The following is a 17,716-nucleotide window of genomic DNA, read 5'->3' on the forward strand; positions in this document are numbered from 1 at the left end:
GATTAAAAAGTATTTAAACATAATTTCTTTACGACTGAGGAAAAAAAGACATGAACATCTTGGTTGACAAGGGGGTGAGTACATTATCTGTAAATTTTTGTTCTGAAAAGTGGACTTCTCCTTTAAGATATTTTTGATGAAATCCGAGAACTTTCTGCAACTACCACGTTCAAGGTCCAGAAAGGTAGTAAGGACATCATTAAAATAGTCCATTTGACATCAATAGTTCAGCTTTAATGTTCTAAAGCTACAAGAATACTTTTTGTGTGCAAAGAAATCAAACATAACTTTATTCAACTATTTTTTCTCTTCCGTATCAGTCTTCGATGCACATTCATGAGAGTACCACAACACATGCGTGTGGTGCTGCTGACGCTGGAGTTGGCACCTTGCTGTCTATGCAGGGTCAAAAAGCTTTTAGATTTTATAAAAATATCCTAATTTGAGTTCTGAAGATGAATGAAGGTCTTACGGGTTTGGAACGACATGAGGATGAGTAATTAATGACAGAATTTTCATTTTTGGCTAAACTATCCCTTTAAAATATCACCTACAACAGAATATGTATCAGAATGTATGTATGCTTAGTTCCCCAGTATATAATAGGCAAAAACAGTATGTGATAACAGTATGTCTAAATTCAAAGTATTCATAAATCAGTAGGTGAAAAGTATCCGGTTAACTTGTGAGATAAACACTTTATTATCCCGTAAGGCCATGGGACAGGAGTTGTGAATTGCTGTGAGGCAATGCACCTTGCAATGCAATTCAAATGACACCGCCAACATGGAGAATTGTGGTCTGTCTCAATGTCATTCAAACTACACACATTTCAATTACATATAGAACATACATTTTTCATGGTCAAAAACATTTTGTACCTACTCTAACAGTACTGTAAATGTGCAAGTTGTTTTGAACAAAATTTGAACGAAAGGTAACTCCTGGTATTAAGATTTATAAGGCTTAATATAACATAAATGATGTCTCTTACTGAAATATGTAGTAGAAGACACATGAAAGATTTACTTTATTTTAAAAATCTACATTGTTTGTACATATTTTGGACCATGGGGGTGTCATTATTTTGATGATGTAAAATGGTTGCACTTGGTGAGCTGCTGGCACTACCTGTTGCTATTTTTACTGCGACACAACTTTTTCAAATGGCTTTTGGTTGTAATTTTCAGTCAAAGGGCAACAAGAGATGCAATGTAAGTCTTCACTACTTTCCTAGCAATAAGAAGAGGAGAAAATAATAGGAAAATGAATGTGCACGAAAAAACAATTCCTAAAGACCTACTTCTTTGTTCTCTCCACTTCAGCACTGATGCCTTTGGGGCTTTTAGTAGACCACATCTTATGAAAGAGCTTACAAATGGCAGATACAGGAAACACTTGATGACATCCTGGTAGAATGTAAACATGTCAACGCTTGTCATGATGCTGCAGCCACTGAAGAAGTTTCTCAGTGTGGATTTCACTCGATATATGGGGGTGTTTAGACTACTTGTGGGGAAAAATCAATGGTACGGCATTTGGTTTAAGTCTACGCTTATATCCATTGCCACAAGTAAGCTCTTTCAGTAGCTGTGCTCATCGTAAAAATATTTTGTTTTCTGAGTTGTGTAATAGTAAAAACAGCAACAGGTAGTGCCAGTAGCTCAAAGAGTGCTACGGCGCCCCCCATAACGTAAATCTTTCATGGGTTTTCTACTGCATATTTCAATAACAGACTTTTCATTTATGTTATTTAAGCTATACAAGTCTTAATACCCGAGGATCCCTCTAAAACAAACGGACAAGTTTGTTTGTGTATGACATGAAACCTTTTAACCATATCATCATGCTTTTATTTCTCTGTACAGCACTTGTGGATTTATCTTACCATTATTATGTTTCAAACTGGCTTTTATCTCATTGCATTTAATTAGCTCACAACTTGGACCAAATTAAATTGTTTTGTTGTGGCACTGGAAATTCAAGAAACAATGGTGTGGTATAATGTTTACAGGAAATAAATCACCATGGCCTAGACATTGTAGATGGATGTAGGGTATCTTTTCATGTTTACAGGAGGATACTGAGCTGATGTCAAGACTGTACCTGCTGGTAGAGGTTTTCCCAGAAGTCTTGTGTCATGAGCCGGAAGAGTGAAAGGAAGGCCCAGCTGAATGTGTCAAAGCTTGTGTAGCCATAGTCAGGATTACGACCTACTTTTATACACGTGAAGCCCTCTGGACACTGCCTGTAAACCCATGAAGGAGAAAAACGTTTTCAGTATATTCAGTAAATAAGCGTAAGCAATTTAGCCTAACACGAGACATCGGTGGTTCGCAAACAGAAACCAGGGGGTCCCAAAAAGTCTTAAAATTGAGTTATAGTTACATACATCTTAGTTAAAATGCGAGTACCAGAAGTACACATTAGCTTAGAGCCAAAAAGGTTGAGAACACTCAACCAATTAAAAATTAAGATGTTAGATTGTTAAGAAAACCCACAGTATTTCAATTGAAAAAAAACAAAAAACAAACAAAAAAACCCCCCACAAAACCAGTCTTAAGTAGCACGGGTATGTTTGTAGCAATACCTTTTATGGGTCAAAATTATCGATTTATCATTTACGCCAAAAATCATTAGGATATTAGGTAAAGATCATATTCCATGAAGATATTTTGTAAATTTCCTACCTTAAATATATCAAAACTTAATTTTCGATTAGTAATACGCTTTGCTAAGAACTTCATTTGGAAAACTTTAAAGGCGATTTTCTTAATATTTTGATTTTTTTGCACCCTCAGATTCCAGATTTTCAAATAGTTGTATCTCAGCCAAATATCCTATCAAAGAATACAGCTTACAGATGATGTATAAATCTCAGTTTCAAAAAATTTACTCTTATGACTGGTTTTGTCAAGGTTCACATTTTACAACATCTATATATTTTTGTTTACATTTCACTAGCATGTGAAATCTAAAAGAACATATTCACCCTGCATCGCTTGAATTTCCACACAGCAAAGGATCTCTGCGGCCTGGGAGGACATAATAATTGCCTAAAAAGGCGAAAGGCACAAGATAAATGTCAAGAAGCATAATAAAAACCTAAAAAGCTGAACATATACACACAAAGACATACAGTATGTTTCTAGCCATGACTCTTGTAGCTCGAAGGAAGTGTATTTGTCTAAATTCTAAATATCTTAAAAAGGCTAGCCTTTAAATCACACTCACTGTGAGTCAACACACAACCATAAGAGTGCTCTGAGCACTAGATGACTCATTTTTCTTGGGCCAGTGGAGCATTCCTCACATCCTCAAGGACATGCAGTGTCAACGAGCATCTCATAACACACACATAGAGAAAGAAGCACACACATTCTTCACTTACTCTCATCACTAATGTACTCTGTCCAGTTAAAGGTGCTGTTCAGCTCTAAACCAGTGCTATAGTTCAGCGTGGCCATCAAGTTTTCAGTAACATTGACCTCCGGCATCTTCACACACTTCTGCCGCAGGTTTCCCATAAAGAGCTGGAGTCCGATCAGAGCAAATACACTCAGACAGAACACAGTCAGGATCATCACGTCTGACAGCTTCTTCACCGACTGGATCAGAGCGCCAACGATAGTCTTCAGCCCTGAGGAACAGGCAACGGTGGTCACCAACACTCCCGATGCACACAACAACTCACACACAACGTGAGAATGTATGTTACAGCTACACAGATATGGAAAGGCTTGTATAGTAACACTTTAGAATAAGGTCTAATATGTTAACATTACATAGAATGATAGCTATATTAACGTTTACAACATTTATTAATGTAGGTTAGAATTTTTTTACTGTAAATTGACATTATCACAAACATGAACAACAATTAAAAATAGTGTATGTATAAATTACCATGAACCTAAATGCTGTAAAATATTGTTTATTGTTAGTTCATAATACCTAATGCTAACAAATTGCACCTTATTATTAAAGTGTTACTGTTTCTGTCATCCTAATGATTTTTTTGTTTTTATTGCAGGGATGGTTCACCTACAAACTCATTATTTATTCACCCTCACGTCATTCTAAACCTGTATGTTTGTTTTTTTTTTTTGTAAAACAAAACGGAAATTTACACAGCTCTATTCTATACAGTGACAGTTCACAGCAAGCACAGCTGTCAAGCTCTAAAAAAGACGTAGTGAAAGCACCATAAAAGTGTCCTATACAATTGGTGAACTACACTACAAGCCTTCTCAGATGATAGCTTTGTGTGACGACAAGCAAGAAAATTAAATCAGGTTTGGTGTCATCTTTAAAAGGATCATGAACTGCCTTTTTTATTATTTTGTACTGTTCTCTGAGCTCCACTTATAATATGTTATCATGATTTGTACATCAAAAAACACCATAATTTAGAAGTAATAGGCTAATTTCTGTCCTGTTTTAACCCCCCTCATCAGAACGCTCTGTTTGAATAGGCATGGCGGATTGTACACTCAGAAGTAAACGCCCACTGCTATGATTGGCTAACATTGTATATATTTGGCAGTCTATATCCTTCATAGATGGACGCTGATCTGATCGACTGAAACGATCTGTAATAACAGACAAAGCAGTAGTGACCATATAATAAAAACTGTTATTAACACTTGTATTAGTGCTAAAAGTACCGACTTTTAACACTAATACGACTAATACGACTTTTAATGTTAAAAATGTGGTGATACCAGCATTGTATTCATGTGCTCAACAGATATGTCTGTGATTGGCTACAATGATCATCTCTTCACACTCTTCACTGATCACTTACACAGATACACATGGGAGAGTTTACAAGCCGTGTGTATTAGATGATCTGTCTATGAGCAGACATATTAGGGATCCACTGACGGTGATGGATCCTCTGATAGACGTGGCTTTCAAACACTCCCGTGTGTATCTGTGTAAGCGCTCAGTGATCATTGTAGCCAATCACAGACATTGCGTGAACACAATGGCCAATCGGAGTTGTTTAAGAATCCACTCAACAGCGCTCAGAATGCTTGCAGGAAATGCTGGTATTGTCACATTTTTCAAAATTCAGTACCGAATGGTACCAAAGTCAGTACTTTTGACAGCACTTGTGTGGTGTGACATTACTGTCAGATCCAATATATTCAGCACAGCATCATCTTTTAGTTTCAGTCTTTTTGAAATCCTGTGTTGAATTGTGCCTTGTTTGTAAATCCCAGTAACAATCAAAGTAATCAAAGGACCTTAATCAAAGTTCTTACTGATGCAGTCTGGGACTTCATTAAAAATAAAGTTTATCCACTCTTTCCTAATGTTGCGATCAGATGGAAGGCAGTGCAAAGACTGTGATTTTTCACAACTTGGCACTGCAAGCATCTTGTTGTTCTCGAAGCCATCTTTATCGTTTGATTTCTGCATAGACGCACGGCAACAGTGTTAAAGTAGCCCAATTCTGTGGGAAAACCACAACAGTGCTTCCAGAACAAATATTTACAGATAGTGTACTCACCCCGTAGCCTCCAAGATGTTCATATCTTGCTTTCTGCTTAAGAAATTATGTTTTTTGAGGAAAACATTTCAGGAATTATCTCCATATAGTGGACTTCAGTGGTGCCCTAGAGTTTGAACGTCCAAAATGCAGTTTCAATGCAGCTTCAAAGGGCTCTAAACGATCCCAGCTGAGGAACAAGGGTCTTATCTAGTGAACGATCAGTCATTTTCTAAAAAAAAACAAAAATAATGTTAAAAAAATAATGTTACATACATTTCTGTGTAATCCGGGTCAATACAGTTAGGGTATGTCGGAAAAACTCCCATCTCAATTTCTCCTCCAACTTTAAAATCATCCTACATCGCTGCTTTACCTTTTTTGTAAAGGGCTTTTGACCTTCTTTGCATGTTCACTTTGTAAACACTGTGTCGGTACATCTGCAGCGATGTTGGACAATTTTGACGTTGGAGGAGAAAATGAGATAGGAGTTTTTCGACATACCCTAATTGTATTGACTCGGATTACAGAGTAGGTCACAGAGTTAGAAAATATGAGCATTTAGGGTTAAAAAATATATACATTTTATTTTTTTTTGACAGATCATTTCGCTAGATAAGACCCTTATTCCTCGGCCGGGACCATTTAAAATTCTTTTGAAGCTCCATTTAAACAGCATTTTGGACGTTAAAACTCACGGGCACCACTGAAGTCCACTATATGGATATAATTCCTGAAATGTTTTCCTCAAAAAACATAATTTCTTCACGACTAAAGAAAGATATGAACATCTTGGGTGACAATGGGGTTAGTACATTATTTTTGTTCTGGAAGTGAACTTCTCCTTTAAGCTGTTTTTAGAGTAAGGAGAAAGTTTTGAGTTCTAAAACTTACAGAATGTTTTTATAGTATAATAATCTCTTATATGTAAACACATCAAGGGAATTTAGATTTCTCAGTTCATGACCTCTTTAAATTAAGACTGAAATTCTGACCTGTTCTTTACACAAAGCTATCTTAGAAAAACAGCATACAGGTTTAGTTCGGAATAACGAGGATGAATAAGGAGTAGCAGAATGTTTGTTTTTGGCTGAATTATTCCATAAAATATGGCACATTACCTTAATTATAATTTAGGCAATAACACTAGAAGTCTAGAAAACATTCTGCTGTAGATATAATTAGTAAAAAAGAAAGCAGTCAGAAGCCTTTGGTGATTAAAACATGGTTTTAAATATTAGTGTGCATGTTAGTTAAATAAATGTTTGTGACATTGCATATAACCAACATTAAAGCATGCAGTGTAAGACAGTGAGTGCAAGTGTTGCATGTGCATGTGTGTGTGTATGCGTGTGTGCGCTTCACACACGCACACACACGCAGCACGGCATACAACGGGCACGGCCGACGGTGCGCATGCACATAGAACTCAAACAGCAGACAGAGGAGAAGAGAAGAGTAGAGGGTCTCAAGTTCTCTATCTCAGGCTATAGGCTTCAGCAATGTCTCATGCAAAAAAAACAACACAACTCAAAAATGCCCAGTTGTCTATTTCCCAAGGCATGATGGGAGACCTTTCCCAAGGCGTGATGGTCTTTGGGAAATAACAGAGCAGAGCCCGGCAGAAGGGATATAAGGAAAACTACAGAATGTGTTTTTAAAAGCCTGGAATCCCGTTTTTTTTTACGCCCGAGCGGATTCCTGCTTTCTCTGACCGCTGGGAGCGACAGAATGAGAGAGAGAGGCCAGCGGAGGAGAGGATGGAGTGAGCGAGAGCTCAGATGGAGAGAGAGGCAGCCTGTGAGCTAGCCCTCACCTGGAATCACTGATATAGTTTTGAGTGCTCGTAAAACCCTGAAGGTTCTCAGTGCTGAGACATTGCCCAGATCCACAAATTCTGTTACATATCTGTAGGGAGGGGGAAGGGGGGAGGGGTCACACGCACACACACGCACACGCACGCACAAACACACACACGCACGCATGTTAGGACAGGACAGGGTAGCAGAGGGAAACGTCACACAGAGACACACACCTGACTGACACCTGTGTTTACGCGCACACGCATGCGCACGTCTATACACACACACGCACGCGCACACACATCCCTTACCTGGGATGACTGAGATAGTTTTCAAAGCTCTGAGCACTCTGAAAGTGCGGAGAGCTGACACATTGCCTAGGTTTACAAACTCAGTTACATACCTGCAGAATCAAATAGAGAGTTACCACACGCACGCCAACACACTCGCTCAAACTCACACAACTGCAACCGACATGGATTCACCAGCTTTCCTTCATCAATGTGTCCAAAACTATCTGAGCAAATTCTCATTAACAGTTCAGGAAAAACAGTCTTATGTTTTTAATACAAAATAATATGTGTGAGGAGCATTTGTCCTCAGAGATACTCACGCCATCAGAATGACACTGAAATCCAGCCAGTTCCAAGGGTCTCGCAGGAAAGTGAACTTCCCCATGCAGAAGCCCCGTGCCAGGATCTTAATCAGGGACTCAAAGGTGTAGATCCCTGTGAACGTGTACCTAAATGCACACAAACAAAACGTCACTAAGAACAGTTTAGTTGAATGAAACTGAAACAATCAAGTGTTAAATACCCCATGCTATTTTATTTGCTACTTTAAATACCAGCCTCAGCCCAATCAGAAGTACCGGTACTTACATAGAAACCTATACATCTGAGCCTGATAAAAATGCATTTTTTTAAAGAAAGACGTCAGATGGATTTAGCTGGTTTCGCATCTGAACTCTTCCTATATATTAAAGGGGAGGGGACAATCTAGAGATTACTTTTTGAACAAAATCATTAATATGTTTAATTCATGCCCCAGAAGAGAAAGTCTGATAATTTTGTCAAAAGGTTAAACTGTAAAGTTTCTATGCACAACTGTGTTAATAATGTGACTTACTCCACATTCTTGGCCCAGTCCGGGGGATTGCTGAGGGTCATGAAGGCGCAGTTGGTCAAGATTGTGCACATGATCACAAAACTGAACATTGTGAGCAGCAGTCAAGGAATATACACAAAGAAAACACGGACACACACAAATCACAGCCTTGGAATTATAAGGTTCTCTCTCCATTCTGAGCGGTTTTAAGATTCCATAGTTTTTGGGTTCCACAGACTTCCATATCTGTGGATAGAACTCTTTTTGTTTTCTAAAAACAAGGCCCAAAATGTACACAGCTTACAAAAGAAACATCACATAATGTAAATAGGTTCTCACAGGATAAGAATATCTGAATAACAAAATTTTGATAAAAACGCCAGATAGAACCTTATAATTCCAAGGCGATGAAATACTGAAACTATACACACCCAACTTCACACTTAATCTCAGGTGCAGCTTCAGACAGCACACCTAGAGGAACTGTCTTGATATTTTCAATGCTTATGAGGAAGAAATAATTATTGGATTTACCAAATGTTTGCCAGGTTTGTAGCTTCAAATATTTGAAAGATATTAAAAGTTAGTTTTGAAGCACTTGGTAGCAAACAATTAAACTTACAGAAGTGGAACCAATGTTTAAAAGTTTGGGGGTCAATAAGAAATTTTTTTCTTTCTTTAAATTAAGCTTTAATTAACAAGTAACAGTAAAATGACAGTTTATACAAATGCTGTTTATTTGAACTTCCTATTCATCAAATACTCCTGAAAAAAATGTATCAAAAAATGCATTTTTAAAAAATCTTTTGAACATTATACAATATGTATGTTGGTCAGTTTGTCAGATGTTGGTTCCTGTCTGTGTTCTATAAATAAGTATAAGATGAATGTGGTCCAGAATGTATGTTGCAAGTAAAAAGACTGACTATGTAAGACTAATCTATACCTTGTTTAGATGCTTACATACATCCATTCAGCTGATAAAGGATATGAATGCACCAGGACCCTGATGGAGATTCTCCTCAGTGGATTGAAAGGGCTCAAAATATACAAAGCCGGCGTAGCATTAAAGCGGAATATAGCCTTCCCACGATTCAATACTATAAAGGTCTGAAGGAGAGAAAAATGGATTGTGGTTACAGAGCACACAATCTGTGACAATCACTTTTCAAATCTGTTTCACAAGGTGTTATATAACTACACAGAATGATACACGTTATAACAGCAGACTGAAGTCCTGCTGGCAGTCTAAATGCAAATAACAAGCTTCCATCTTCTCACACTTACTTTTTGGTTGCTGTAGTAGGTGTCCAGGTCCTCCAGCGGGACGGACACCATATTGGGTGGAATGTCTCCGTAGATGAAGGGCAGGGATTTTCCGGCCTCCAAATCGCTGTTGGGTTTGGGCCCGTTTTCATCATCATCGTCAGGCCGTCTCTCGCCTTTGGGCCGTTGGGCCGCCTCCTCTGCGATGCGGCGCTCGATAGCAGCGAGAGACTCGGGCAAGAAGGGCCGGAAGCTGTCAGGTCCGGGTGGAACGAGCAGCTGAGCAGCCATATTGACATCCTGCTCTGGTAGCTGCACCAGCTAATCTCCGGTCACTCTGGGAGCTGAAGGAAGGAAATCACACATTCAATACACCGTGGCTGTGAGAGGAGATTGATCATTACTGTGGAAGTCTTTCATTTTTATGAACTGAGTTAATCTGTGGTCATTTAAAACAAGAAATAACCATTGCCAATTTATTTACACAATGATCAGCGTCACGCTGGAGACTCAGGAGATGATATCATATTCAAATCGTAATTATTACCAATATAGAGGCTGTAAAAAATGCATGAAGGGCCATTAGATGCAGTATGTGTGTGTGTGTTTACAGAACCGGATGGCTGTACCAGCTCTGTATGTTACAGTAGAGCAGCATTGCCTGCGGGTCACCAGGCATAAATAGCCAGTCTGGCGTGCTGCCCTGAGTGCTGTGGCCAGAGCTATGAGCACTAAACTGGGTGTGTACTCAGATCATCCTCCATCTCCTTCAAGATTCACTTTCTTAAAGGGGGGGAAAGAAAAATATAGAGATATAGAGATGGAGAAAGCGTAAGGGGGAGAAAGAGACGACTGTGAATACTGAAATGCATATACTTCATAGTTTGGGGTCAGTAATTTTTTTTATCTTTTATTTTTTTGAAAGAAATCAATTTTATTCAGCAAGAAAGACAGTAATAACTTTTAAATTGTTCCAAAAAATCAATTCGAATAAAACAGTATCAGTTTCTATAAAAATATTGAGCAGCACAACTGTTTTCAACTGCGAAAATAATGTTAGATGATAAAAATGTTTCTTTTAAAAACCAAATCAGCATAATTACAATCATTTCTGAAGGATCATGTTGTACTGAAGACTGGAGTAATGACGCTAAAAATTCAGCTTTGTCATTAAAGGAATAAATTACATTTTAAAATATATTAATAAAAGATTTTAAATTGTCATAATATTGGTAACGCTTTACAATAAGGTTCATTAGTTAACAACTACTTTAGTTAACGTGAGCTAAGAATGAACAATACTTCTACAGCATTTATTAATCTTAAAGTTAATTTCAACATTTAGTGCATTATTAAAATCAAAAGTTGTGCTTGTTAACATACACTAATGCACTGTGAATAAAAATGAACTAACAATGAACGACTGTATTTTCATTAACATAAACAAAAATTTGTAAATACTGTAATAAAGGTATTGTTCATTGTTTGTTCATGTTCTAACATTAACTAATGGAACCTTGTAAAGTGTTACCATAATATTTCATAATATTACTTTTTTCTTTCAAACACATTAAAAAATCTTTCCAACCCAAACTTCTTTATTTTATTACATGGTGATTTGTACTTGATACTCTGACTGGTCAGTTACAGAATTCCTCAGTTAAACTGTATAACTGACTAATTTCCTACACTGCTTTTTTTTCACATTACAATTTCAAGGCAAATCAATATTTTATGTTTTATTTATTTGTTGTGTAACACACACTCTGTGTCACTTACAGTAACTCACACTGGAATCCAAAACCCAGTTTTGGTAGATGATTACATTCATGATTACATACATAAGTGGCACCTGAGCATGCATTTTGCTGAAATGGATTCTGAAATTTAATGCCCCCATCCATCCAAAACATGCAGATTTATACATCTTTAACAATTCGAATCTTGCAATTCGAATTGATAGAATTTGTTCTTTTTAAATTTTCTAAGCCATGTTAAAGATGCTATAACCACAACCCATCTTCAGCTACTGTATGCATTTCTAAATCCAAATACTCAGGTTCATTCTTCCCTTTTTTTAGACTATTATTTTTTAAAAGTTCAAAAATAAAACTAATCTGAATCAAACTGAATCAATACGGTTGACAGCTGTGAATAAAAAGCATTTATAAAAAAACAGGTGTTGTTTTAGTTTTTAGAATTTTCTAGAACTAGGATTTCTTTTTACACAAACAACATTTGACACTGCTCCAAACCACCCACGATGCAAAACCTTAGTCCTCATCCAACTGGAAAGGCATAGTAGTAGTTGCAATAATCATTTCACCAAGCAAACTGAAAAATCTCTCTTTTTAATTCACTGTAATAAGTAGTATCTTTTTAACTCACTGGATCCTGCATAGATCATGTCTTCAGTAATGAATGAAGATGAAAGCATTTGCATTGTGACCAAATAAAATCTGCTATTCACTCTTTCCTTTTTCACAAATAACTACCACACAGAAAGGCAGAGGTGAAATAACTGTTGCAGATTTTGAAAAGCTTGTTTAATTACCATCCTTATGCAAATTTGCAAGAAAATTACATGCCCAGAGTATAAATCATACCTTAGACAAATCAATACTTATGAAGATATATTGATATAATAATTGAAACATATTTTAAAGAAGCAATTCACTCAAAAACTTTCTGAAAATTTACTTACCCTCAGGCCATCCAAAAATATAGATGAATTTGTTTCTTTATCTGATTTGGATTTGGAGAAATTTAGCATTATATCACTTGCTCACCAATGGATCCTCTGCGATAAATGGGTGCCATCAGAATGGGAGTCCAAACAGCTAATAAAAGCATCACAATCCACAAGCAATCCACACAACTCCAGTCCTTCAAGTAACATCTTATAAAGTGAAAAGTTCCATAGATAATAGCGCTTCCTCCAGTGAAAAAGTCCATTCTCTGTTGTCTTCCTACATCAAAATCCACTGACATACTTCTTTAGAACTCTTTTGAACTGTTTTTGCTTCTTGATCTGTGTATATTTCTCTCCCAATTCAGACAAAACGACTTTTTCACTCAAGAAAGCAATATTCCGTCTACAGGACTCGTATTTCAGCCAAAGCCAACTATTTGAAATTAAAAAACATGCTAATGACAGATTTTTTTTTAATTACAAACTTACAGCTTTTTGAGTCACAAGAAGTTAACTAATAGACTGGAGTCGTGTGGATTACTTGTGGATTATTGTGATGTTTTTTATCAGCTTTTTGAACAGTCATTCTGACGGCACCCATTCACTGCAGAGGATCCATTGGTGAACAAGCGATGCAATGCTACATTTCACTACAACTATTCTGATGAAGAAACAAACTCATCAACATTCTTGGATGGCCTGGGGGTGACTACATTTTTGGGTAAACTACAGTATCGCATTAAGACTCAGTTTCTTGTTGCAATGACCAAGTCTGAGTTGCATTAAACTGAAAAGTGCAGTTTTTCTATGCAGAACTCTTCCTAACAATGTCTTCCAGACAAAGTCTTCCTGGTTGCCTGGTCAGCTCTGGGCTAGATTTTAGTGTGCAACTGTGACTAATATTCGGCAAGCAATTGTTTGCGTGCGTGTGGCTCTGTGAGTGAGCACTGTGAGCTGTCTCTCTCTCCCAACCACCACCCAGCCAGTTCAGTCTGTTCTCTCTGAGGACAGAGGTAAAAAACAACTCCCTCATCCATGCATCCATGTATCCACCCATCCACGCACTCATCCAATGATCCACTTATTCAACCCCCCCCCAAAAAATGAGCCAACCCTCTGGGGTACCATTACACCCAGCCCTGCCCTAATGCACACCTGTCTCCAGAGTCAAACCAAACCTCAGGGAAGAGGTGGGGGACATTGGCGCAATTTAAATATACAGTAGATACTCCAGGGTAAAATCAAGGGTGCTACTACCCATTATTTTGATGAGCTGTCAAAAAACAAACACTGGGAAATTCTGCAAGCTCCTTTGGTATCACAATAAAGCTTGTAAAGTTCAGGTTATACTGCCATTACTATGAAAAAAAAATGTGTATAATTCAGACTTGAGCAAAAACTAGTATAGACCATCAGTATAAAACATGTCACCTTAATAGATCCTGCATGCTACTTCATGTTACTGAAAGATCTTGACAGTATGTCACTGAGAAGTTGGATTAAAATATCCCAGGCCAACTCCAGGCATCTGAAATGTGTCAGAATTTACCATCAAACCTTTCCCTCAAATGTCAAACAGCCATGAATACATATTCAGACACTGCATGTGTTTAAAAAACTGCAAATATATGTGACCCTGGACCACAAAACCAGTCATAATGCTCTTTTTTTTTTAAATTGATATACATCATCTGAAAGCTGAATAAATAAGCTTTTCTTTGATTTATGGTTTGTTTGATGTATGGTTCATGTATGGTGATGATTGTTAGGATAGGTCTATATTTGGCTGAGATACAACAATTTGAAAATCTGAAATCTGAGGGTGCAAAAAAATCAAAATATTGAGAAAATCACCTTTAAAGTTTTTCAAATGAAGTTCTTTGAAATGCATATTACTCATCAAAAATTAAATTTTGATATATTTACGGAAGGAAATTTACTAAATATGTTCATGGAACATGATCTATACTTACTATCCCAATATTAAAGATAATTTTGACCCATACAATGTATTTTTGGCTTTTGCTACAAATATACCCACGCTACTTTAGACTGGTTTTGTGGTCCAGCGTCAAATATATGATTTCTGACAGAGGTGGAGGAAGTGACCCTTCACACTCACACAGCATCTAAACTGAAACGAAACACCAACACTTGACATTTCCTAACGAGGCTGTTGTTGCACAGACATCGCTGCTTTCTAATCAAGAATTTACACATTTTCCTCAACTGAATCGTTCTGCTTCGTCGTGGATAATAGGGATTCGCAACAGCTGCTCTCCATGGTGCTGAAACACAGGTGTGTGCGCTTCCGCCTGGGCTCAGCTCAGGTCATCCGCCACGTTTTTCCTCCACCGCCGTCACATTCGCGCGTTATTCTTGAGACCAGTTTTTCAGAAGCATTGACACTTACGTGTATAACTAACACGACTGATTCAGTGAATTAAATAATAGCACGTTTTAGATTAATTTTAAAGGCTAAATACAGACATTCATAATTCATAGTTTTCAATCAGTACAGGCTGTTCCTTAGGATTTCAGTTATTGATTTATATTATTATTTATACAAACAACAACATTTCTGAAGAGTGCCAACTGTAAACAACAGCCCAAGACAACGTTAATGTTAATTTTGGTGTTTTCTTATAAGTGTTTCAACAAGTCAAACATCTGAGGACCTCTTAAGATCCACATTCAGCAAACACAAGGTTCCAGTCGACGGATGATGTTTATCACGACTGTCATTTTTGGCTTTGAGTGGCGACAGAAGCTCAAGGTGAGCTTGAAGGCCCTACCTTTATAGATGAGAATTCATCTAGAACGCAGGGGCGAAGCAGCTGTCGCCATGTTGACGTCTCCGTTTATTTCCATTCCGCAGGCTCGAGGTCCACCCAAACCACAACGAACTCCGAACATGACACCATTTACACGGCCATTTCTAGAGCTTCATGTCAAAAAACCACCGCCCGCGGCTACAACAGCTCTACATTTCCAGCCCTGACGACACCGACTGAAGAACCGAGATTGATGTAATTCCACGTAACGAGAAACCCACCCAAAGGGTTAAACGGTGTCTAGGCGACAGCGAAAACGTCTCTGGGCGTGCCTTTTTTTTCACTGACCAAAAATGTCTCCAACCTAAACGAGTTTTAAAGGCATTGTTTGCATTAACACCGCAAAACTGGCACGTATTGGTGTCCTCTGATTGTGTTTTTCACCTCCTTCTCGTGTACTGGCAGTGTGCGACGGTGGGTGGGTGTGGAAATGTGAGGGAAGGAGGGGGTCGCGTTTGCTCCTCTTTTCAATGACATTCATTATCAATATAATTAATGTGCTATGTGGAAATCCTAACGTCTTGTGACGTTCTCAAAACAAGAGTTGTCATTCTATTAACCTTAAAGCAGTCGACTGTAGACCTTCGTTCAAACAGCATCTCTCTAATTTTGATAGATCAGCCAAATTCAGCACCACCATCATCATCTCCATAGGCAACCAGCGGACAGAAACCCAAACATCTGTCCAGTTTTCCTACATTCACAAATCCTTCGTAAAACCCCTGAAATGACTAAAAGCGATAATGCCAGCGATCCAAATCCCGTTTAAACTCCTTATAAGTGCCTGGATGATCCGAATTGCTGCGCAAACATATGCCCCAGCCTCCGTGATCTTTATATGATAAGAGTAATTATTTTATTTTACGTCATTTGATCATAATCCCATTCTGTTTGATGTAGAGCACTCTGAGGATGACCTTTAAATGTATGCATCATCATATTCTTCATTTGCCGAAAGGACACTAAGTCCTAATCACCAAACAAATACCTAATTTGAGACAAATATTTGTGCGTATTTATAACACTTCCACAACAATATTTTCAGTCTCGGCGCTCGTAATTGTATCTGATGGGTTAAAGACAAAAACGTGATTATCTTTTACCAGGCCTTTCTAGACGTTTCTGAATTGATCTTTTACTCACCATTGCAATGCCTGTCAGGCTCGAACCTGGATGACGGTGGTTTCCAATACCTTCGTTTTTACCGTTAGTTCCGTCTATTGTGTATTTCTTCCAATAAAACGCGGTTGTTGTCAAACAGATTGAGAGGACGCGGCGATGTTTTTATCCACTGAAAGGCGCTCACAGCTGTCGTTCGTCTCCCCAAATATCACGGATGATAGTCGCTTCCGGTTATCGGTGGCTTGGGTGGTGGGAGTGACGCGTGCGCGAGCCTCACGACTCGACTCTGGAGTCAACGCACAGCTTCAGCATGAACCCGCAACTGAGGCCCCGGCCGACCACTGTTACGAAAACACGGAGGTTAGACGCGGTTGCACAGAGAAGAAAATATCTACCTATGCGAAGCTTTTTTTCAAATTGGTTACGTCATTGGCATATCACAGGTAGTATGTGTTGCATCAACAGTTAATTCACATTTTTAATGAGAAGATGTCATTCTAATTAGAGGAAATTATTTCTGTAACAATAATCACTAAACAGTTCAAAATTTTGAATAATAGTTTTTGCTCCAAACTAAAACGTGTTTCAAACGTTAGAAATGTAGCTGTAGCATTTTTGTATATTACATTTTACATTATTGTTGTTCCAGGAGTCACTTTATGTTTCACATTTGTTTTACTGTTTAAAAAGAGTATAACAGTACATTTAAATTGCATGTTGGGGCATGGTGTCACAAAAAATCAAGGTGTGTTGAGTGGAAATACTCAATAGCTGTTTGTAGCTTTTAATGTGCAAATATAGATTTTTTTTTTTATTGATTTAAAAATTGATGAATATTCCTTGGGAAATAATCTCAGCATTAAAAGATCAGGTATGATCTATTTCTATTTCTTAGCTTGCAATATCTTGCAATAAGGTCAGCAGCAATATCCTATACTTTAATTTACATCTATTAAAAAATATAACGTTTTTCAGATGTTATTTTTCTTAGACATTTAGTTTTAAGTGCTTAAGTTAAAATGCTGTTGTTGACTTTGAAGATTGACACAATGATAACTACAAAATAGATTTTATATGTAGATATTGCAGCAGCTTTATTATTAAAGGATTAGTTTACCTCCAGAATGAATAAGGGTCTCATCTACACTGTAAAAAACAATTTGTTGAGTCAACTTAAAATAATTTGTTACCTGGCTACCTTAAAATTTTAAGTTCAGTCAACTCAAAAAATGTTTATTCAATTTGAAATGTTAAGTTATACTAAGTGACAACTGGGTTACTTACCTTGCTATTAAGTTTAACAAACACAAATATCTAAGTTGTCACTTAGTACAACTTAACATTTCAAGTTGACTAAACTTATTTGAGTTGACTGCACTTAAAATTTTAAGGCAGC

General features: G+C 37.5%; 1 protein-coding gene across 1 annotated transcript in view; it reads right to left on the bottom strand.

Annotated features, from left to right (window-relative positions):
• scn1lab (sodium channel, voltage-gated, type I like, alpha b) overlaps positions 1 to 15,641 on the bottom strand; it is a 43,401-nt gene extending 27,760 nt beyond the window's left edge. The window contains 9 exon segments of the mRNA XM_051112353.1: positions 2,107 to 2,248; positions 2,993 to 3,056; positions 3,392 to 3,640; positions 7,611 to 7,702; positions 7,913 to 8,041; positions 8,428 to 8,516; positions 9,397 to 9,516; positions 9,694 to 10,016; positions 15,160 to 15,641. Of these exon segments, the coding sequence (XP_050968310.1) occupies positions 2,107 to 2,248; positions 2,993 to 3,056; positions 3,392 to 3,640; positions 7,611 to 7,702; positions 7,913 to 8,041; positions 8,428 to 8,516; positions 9,397 to 9,516; positions 9,694 to 9,963 (1,155 nt within the window). The 5' untranslated portion in view covers positions 9,964 to 10,016; positions 15,160 to 15,641.
• Positions 15,642 to 17,716: the final 2,075 nt, after the last annotated feature.

The sequence above is a fragment of the Labeo rohita genome, chromosome 6 (assembly GCF_022985175.1).
Source record: "Labeo rohita strain BAU-BD-2019 chromosome 6, IGBB_LRoh.1.0, whole genome shotgun sequence".
NCBI classification, from domain to species: Eukaryota; Metazoa; Chordata; class Actinopteri; order Cypriniformes; family Cyprinidae; genus Labeo; species Labeo rohita.